This window comes from Triticum urartu, chromosome 6A, assembly GCF_056163025.1.
Source record: "Triticum urartu cultivar PI428250 chromosome 6A, HENAU_Tu73, whole genome shotgun sequence".
Lineage (NCBI taxonomy): Eukaryota > Viridiplantae > Streptophyta > Magnoliopsida > Poales > Poaceae > Triticum > Triticum urartu.
Genome location: NC_141878.1, coordinates 508367231 through 508374667, shown reverse-complemented (window position 1 = coordinate 508374667; position 7437 = coordinate 508367231). Strand labels below are relative to the sequence as shown.

Sequence of the window (7437 nt, the reverse complement as noted above, 5' to 3'; positions counted from 1 at the left end):
CGCAGGATTATAATACGGCTGCTGAAGCACTATTTTCGGTCGCGCACACGTTATATAGCCGCTTTATCCAGCGTGCGGCTTATTTAGCACATCTGTCGGAGATGCTCTTAGAAACTACAATATTACTATATCAAACAAGAAAAAAATGAGACCAACCCGGGTTAGACTAGTCTGCTGACATTTTTTTATATAGAAAAAAACTTCATGAGCATCAAGCGCTCGAGTCTAGACTTGAACACTAATGGATTGGTTGCGAACTCGCGCGCCTTGCCAACTGAGTCACGCTCCGTTCTCATCAAACAAGAAATTAATGTACGGAATGAATGAAATCAGAAAAATTACAAAGGAGGACTCCAAATGCTAGATGGATTACTTTATGTACAATCACAAGCTAATCGTACTAAAAAAAATCACAAGCTAATCAACGACGGCACACGAGTCTCGGTCAAACAAAATCCGCTAGCGATCTGCACCTCCCAGTCTTTCAGCGACGATCTCCGATGTGGCGGCCTCATCGACAACCGCCGCGCCGGCCGCCTTGCCGCGGCAGGCCACCTCGGCGCGGCACACCGGGCACCGGCGGCTCTGGCGCAGCCACGAGTCCACGCACTGCGCGTGGAACCCATGGTGGCACCCCGGCAGCACGCGGCACCGGTCGCCCCCCTGGAACGCCTCCAGGCACACCGCGCACTCGGCGGCGCCCGTCCCGACCGCGGCGGCGGCCTTGAAATCCTGGCACGGCAGCTCGCCCAGCTCGTCGGCCGTCAGACCCGTCGCTTCCCCCTGCTCCTGGTCCCGCTCCCGCGCCGCACCCCGCAGCCGCAGCACGGCGCCCCGCCGGACCGCCCAGACGATGACGAGGACGTGCAGCGCGAGCATGAGCACGACGCCGGCGATGAGGAAGAGCACGGAGACCGCCATTCGCGCCATGCAGACGCGCAAACTGATCTTCGCTGAGAGTAGAGTTTAAAGCAAAGGCTGTACACAACTGGGCAGATGATCCAAGACGCAAGTTGCCAAGTAGAGCGAACCAGTCCTCACTGCTCCTCGGAGAAAGGTCAATCACTCAACTGCAATACTGCATCTCTCCGTCAATCTTCCATATTTTGGCACCCTTATCATGTTCCTCAGTTTGACAAAACCGCTGTCCTTAAAAGCGACATCATGTGCCGCTGTGTACGCTCCTCCATGTGTCTTTATCAGATCGTCTCCATTGCCGGGCGGAAGCAGCGTCTGATTAGAATAACCGCTTTGCAAGAGTAGCGTTGTGGATGGTGTTTACTGGAAAGAAAGGGACGCGCCGGTCGGATGCCGGACTTGGCGAGACTGCGGGCTACGCTCGTTTAATCGTTTTCCTTCGATCCCTTGTTGGTTTCATATCAGTGCGTGGCGTGGCTTCCAACTCCAGGTTCTGAATAAGCTTGCCACATGGTCGCGATCTGGAACTTCGGGTACAGCTACGTGTTGACGAATGACAAGGTGGTTTGGTTTGTCTTCCGGACACGTAGCGGTAGCAAGACTAGGGTTGGCTTAATGAGGCCACAGAAAATGGAGTAGAAACTAGTGTAAAATGCATTATCCTCCAAATGATATTAGTGTGAAACGCATAATTGTGAAGTGAAGTAGACTCCGTAAGTTGCATTAGAGCATCTACAACAGGGTCTCTCATACCCGTCTCAAACACCCGGACAGGCCGTCCGGCCAGTGAGCGGTCACAAAAGTTTGATCCAACAGAACCTCTCAAACGGGGCTCAAACGTCCGGGCTGACCGACATTTCTCATATCCAGCCTAAATTTAGAGCGGATATGGGCCAGCCCGGGCACGTCCGGACGCGTCCGCCTGACAAGTCCGGCCCAACACGGACCCCACAAAAAACCCAAATACGGGCGGCGAGCTCAAACCCTAGCTCACTCTCTTCCTCTCTCGCTCCATCCGTCCACTCCTCTCCCACTCCGGTTCCGATCCCATCCACCACCATGAGCTGCTCTGGCGACGACTCTGACTCGGAGCTCCACTACGAGGAGGAGATGGCCCTCCGCATTGCACTGGACCGGTCCAAAGTGGAGACCGACGACAGCTCCGGATCTGGAGCGTCGCCACACCTCCCGCGCCGGCGCAGCGCGGACGGCGGAGCTGGACCCTCCTGGCATGCGCGCAGCGAGGCCCGGTCAACACGGACCGCACCGGCCCCGCACCATCTCCTTCCCCCGCCGGCCGCTCCCCCACGCGGCCAGTGTTGGGTGCTTGTGCCCGCGTCTCCGGCCCGCACGCGCACTCCAGAGTCGAAGGCGCGCACCGCGCACCGCGAGAGGCGGCGTGCACGGGGAAGGGAGGCTACGGAGGAGTTCGCGCGTCGCCGCCACGGGACGGAGACGAACGCCGACGAGGACGCGCGCCTCCTCGCCTAGGTGTACCGCCGCTCCCTCATGACGGCGGAGACTGACGCTCGCCGCCTTCAACAAAAGAATGCCAAGGCGCTCCGGCTAGCCATTGAGCAGTCGGAGCGTGAGACGAGGGAGGCAGCCGCGAAGAAGGCTGGAGTGGCAAGGCTGAAGCGGGAACAGGACAGGGTGGTCCGTCGGATGAAGGGGCTCATCGTCCTCTCCGACACCGACTCCGACGGCGGCGACAGCTGCACCTCGTCGTCCGACGACCAGGACCCTCCACCAGCTACGGATGCCTACAGTTGCGCCAGCGACCAGAAGGCCAAAGGCCCGGGGAGGAAGTGGTGATTCCGGCCCCCTCCTCCTCAATGTTTATATCGTTTTAGTTGTAGAAATTTATGAACTTGTCCTTGGATGAACTGTGATCTTTTGTATGTGGTGAAGTATGTTTATGTCCGTTTGCAACCGATCTTGTGTTCCTGCGCAATTTTGTTGTATGTCGTCTGATCACATAGGATAAATCAACGTGTGCATGGTAGTATGGATATAAGACACCGGATATGAGATACGCGGATGCAAGACAATAAATATGAGGAGTGCCCGGTCAGTGCCCGCGGACGGGCCCGGACGCATCCGCGGGCATTTGAGGGGCCGATTTATTAAGCGGATATAGATGCTCTTACACATTCATGTAGAATCGTTGTATAAACTGACATAAAAACACTGTAGAGACTGGTGTGAAAGTGATAGTGAAAATACATGTAGGCCTCCAAGTGTTGGGGAACATGGTAATTTCAAAAAAAATCCTATGCACACGAGTATCGTCCATGTACCCTCGTAGAACATAAGCGGAAGCGTTATGAAAACGCGGTTGATGTAGTCGAACGTCTTCACGATCCAACCGATCCAAGTACCGAACGCTCGGCACCTCCGAGTTCAGCACACGTCAGCTCGATGACGTCCCACGAACTCCGATCCAGCAGAGCTTCGAGAGAGAGTTCCGTCAGCACGACGGCGTGATGATGGTGATGATGATGATGTTACCGACGCAGGGCTTCGCCTAAGCACCACTACGATATGATCGAGGTGGATTATGGTGGAGGGGGGACCGCACACGGCTTGGAACAATCAACTTGTGTGTCTTGGGGTGCCCCCTGCCCCCGTATATAAAGGAGCAAGGGGGGAGGCCGGACGGCTCTTGCAGGGCGCGCCAGGAGGAGGAGTCCTCCTCCTAGTAGGAGTAGGACTCCCCTTTCCTACTCCTACTAGGAGGGGTAAAGGAAGGAGGAGAGGGAGAAGGAAGGAGAGGGAGGAAAGGAGGAAAGGGGCCCGGCCCCCTAGTCCAATTCAGTTTGGGCTAGGGGGGCCGCGCGCCCTGCCTTATCTTGCCTCCTCTCTTTCACCACTTGGCCCATGAGGCCCAATACTTCTTCCCCCGTATTCCCGTAACTCATCGGTACTTCGAAAAATACCCGAATCACTCTGAACCTTTCTGATGTCCGAATATAGTCGTCTAATATATCGATCTTTACGTCTCGACCATTTCGAGACTCCTCGTCATGTCCCCGATCTCATCCGGGACTCCGAACTATCTGCGGTACATCAAAACACATAAACTCATAATACCGATCGTCACAGAACTTTAAGCGTGCGGACCCTACGGGTTCGAGTACTATGTAGACATGACCGAGACATGTCTCTGGTCAATAACCAATAGCGGAACCTGGATGCTCATATTGGTTCCTACATATTCTACGAAGATCTTTATGGGTCAAACCGCATAACAACACACGTTGTTCCCTTTGTCATCGGTATGTTACTTGCCCGAGATTCGATCGTCGGTATCTCAATAGCTAGTTCAATCTCGTTACCGGCAAGTCTCTTTACTTATTCCGTAATACATCATCCCGCGACTAACTCATTAGTTACAATGCTTGCAAGGCTTATAGTGATGTGCATTACTGAGAGGGCCCAGAGACACCTCTCCGACAATCGGAGTGACAAATCCTAATATCGATCTATGCCAACTCAACAAGTACCATCAAAGACACCTATAGAGCACCTTTATAATCACCCAGTTATGTTGTGATGTTTGGTAGCACACAAAGTGTTCCTCCGGTATTCGGGAGTTGCATAATCTCATAGTCATAGGAACATGTATAAGTCATGAAGAAAGCAATAGCAATATACTAAACGATCAAATGCTAAGCTAACGCAATGGGTCAAGTCAATCACATCATTCTCTAATGATGTGATCCCGCTAATCAAATGACAACTCATGTCTTTGACTAGGAAACTTAACCATCTTTGATTCAACAAGCTAGTCAAGTAGAGGCATACTAGTGACACTCTGTTTGTCTATGTATTCACACATGTACTAAGTTTCCAGTTAATACAATTCTAGCATGAATAATAAACATTTATCATGATATAAGGAAATAAATAATAACTTTATTATTGCATCTAGGGCATATTTCCTTCAGTCTCCCACTTGCACTAGAGTCAATAATCTAGTTCACATCTTTATGTGATTAGTTCACATTTCCATGTGACTAATACCCAAAGGGTTTATTAGAGCCAATAATCTAGTTCACATCGCTGTGTGATTAACACCAAAAGAGTGATCATGTTTTGCTTGTGAGAGAAGTTTAGTCTACGGGTCTGCAACATTCAAATCAGCATGTATTTCGCAAATTTCTATGTCTACAATGCTCTGCACGGAGCTACTCTAGCTAATTGCTCCCACTTTCAATACGTATCCAGATCGAGACTTAGAGTCATCTAGACCGATGTAAAAAAGCTTGCATCGACGTAACTCTTTACGACGAACTCTTTTATCACCTCCATAAACGAGAAATATTTCCTTAGTCCTCTAAGGATAATTTTGACCGCTGTCCAATGATCTACTCCTAGATCACTATTGTACTCCCTTGCCAGAATCATGCTAAGGTCTACAATAGGACTGGTAAACAGCATAGCATACTTTATAGAACCTATGACTGAGGCATAGAGAATGACTTTTCATTCTCTTTTTATTTTCTGCTGTGGTCGGCTTTTGAGTTTTTACTCAACTTCACACCTTGCAGCACAGGCAAGAACTCCTTTGACGGTTCCATTTTAAACTACTTCAAAATCTTGTCAAGGTATGTACTCATTGAAAAAACTTATCAAGCGTCTTGATCTATCTCTATAGATCTTGATGCTCAATGTGTAAGCAGCTTCATCGAGGTCTTTTTTTGAAAAACTCTTTTCAAACACTCCTTTATGCTTTCCAGAAAATTCTACATTATTTCCGATCAACAATATGTCATTCACATATACTTATCAGAAATGCTTTAGTGCTCCCACTCACTTTCTTGTAAATACTGGCTTCATCGCAAGTCTGTATAAAACCATATGTTTTGATCACTTTATCAAAGCATATATTCCAACTCCGAGATGCTTGCACCAGTCCATAGATGGATCGCTGGAGCTTGCTCACTTTGTTAGCACCTTTAGGATCGACAAAACCTTCTGGTTGCATCATATACAACTCTTCTTTAAGAAATCCATTAAGTAATGCATTTTTTACATCCATTTTCCAGATTTCATAAAATGCGGCAACTGCTAACATGATTCGGACAGACTTAAGCATCGCTACGGGTGAGAAAGTCTCATCGTAGTCAACCCCTTGAACTTGTTGAAAACCTTTTGTAGACAGTAACACTACTATCAGCGTCCGTCTTCCTCTTGAAGATCCATTTATTCTTAATGACTCACCGATCATCGGGCAAGTCAATCAAAGTCCATACTTTATTCTCATACATGGATCCCATCTCAGATTTCATGGCCTTAAGCTATTTTGTGCAATCTGGGCTCATCATCGCTTCCTCATAGTTCATAGGTTCATCATGGTCTAGTAACATGACTTCCAGAAAGGATTACCGTACCACTTTGGTGCAGACCATATTCTGGTTATCCTACGAGGTTCGGTAGTAACTTGATCTGAAGTTTCATGATCATCATCATTAGCTTCCTCACTAATTGGTGTAGAGATCACTAGAACTGATTTCTGTGATGAACAACTTTCCAATTCAGGAGAAGGTACAATTACCTCATCAAGTTCTACATTCCTCCCACTCACTTCTTTCGAGAGAAACTTCTTTCTAGAAAGGATCCACTCTTAGCAACAAAGATATTGCCTTTCGGATCTGTGATAGAAGGTGTACCCAACAGTTTCTTTCAGGTATCCTATGAAGACGCACTTTTTCGATTTAGGTTTGTGCTTATCAGGCTGAAACCTTTTCACATAAGCATCACAACTCCAAACTTTAAGAAATGACAGCTTAGGTTTCTAGCCAAACCATAGTTCATACGGTGTCATCTCAACGGATTAGACGGTGCCCTATTTAATGTGAATGTAGTTGTCTCTAATGCATAACCCTAAAATGATAGTGGCAAATCGGTAAGACACATCATAGATTGCACTATATGTCTATATCCAGTAAAGTACGGTTATGACGTTCGGACACACCATTATGTTGTGGTGTTCCAGGTGGCATGAATTTGTGAAACTATCCCACATTGTTTTAGTTGAAGACCAAACTCGTAACTCAAATATTTGTCTCCGCGATCAGATCGTAGAAACTTTATTTTCTTGTTATGATGATTTTCCACTTCACTCTGAAATTCTTTGAACTTTTCAAATGTTTCAGACTTATGTTTCATCAAGTAGATATACCCATATCTGCTCAAATCATCTGTGAAGGTCGGAAAATAATGATACCCGCCGCGAGCCTCAACACTCATCAGACCGCATACATCAGTATGTATTATTTCCAATAAGTCAGTTGTTCGCTCCATTGTTCCGGAGAACGGAGTCTTAGTCATCTTGCCTATGAGGCATGGTTCACAAGCATCAACTGATTCATAATCAAGTGATTCCAAAAGCCCATCAGCATGGATTTTCTTCATGCGCTTTACACCAATATGACCTAAACAGCAGTGCCACAAATAAGTTGCACTATTATTAGTAACTTTTCATCTTTTGGCTTCAATATTATGAATATGTGT

General features: G+C 48.0%; 1 protein-coding gene across 1 annotated transcript; it reads right to left on the bottom strand.

The window, feature by feature from the left end:
- Window positions 1-246: 246 nt before the first annotated feature.
- LOC147965954 (E3 ubiquitin-protein ligase ATL23-like) lies at window positions 247-1264 on the bottom strand. Its single transcript, XM_087527010.1, has one exon. It carries the CDS (start codon window positions 928-930, stop codon window positions 460-462), a length of 471 nt encoding a protein of 156 aa, XP_087383136.1. The 5' UTR covers window positions 931-1264; the 3' UTR covers window positions 247-459.
- Window positions 1265-7437: the final 6173 nt, after the last annotated feature.

Bases quoted from the DNA above. Each gene is read 5' to 3' on its own strand.
- LOC147965954 (XM_087527010.1), bottom strand. From the start codon at position 930: ATGGCGCGAATGGCGGTCTCCGTGCTCTTCCTCATCGCCGGCGTCGTG.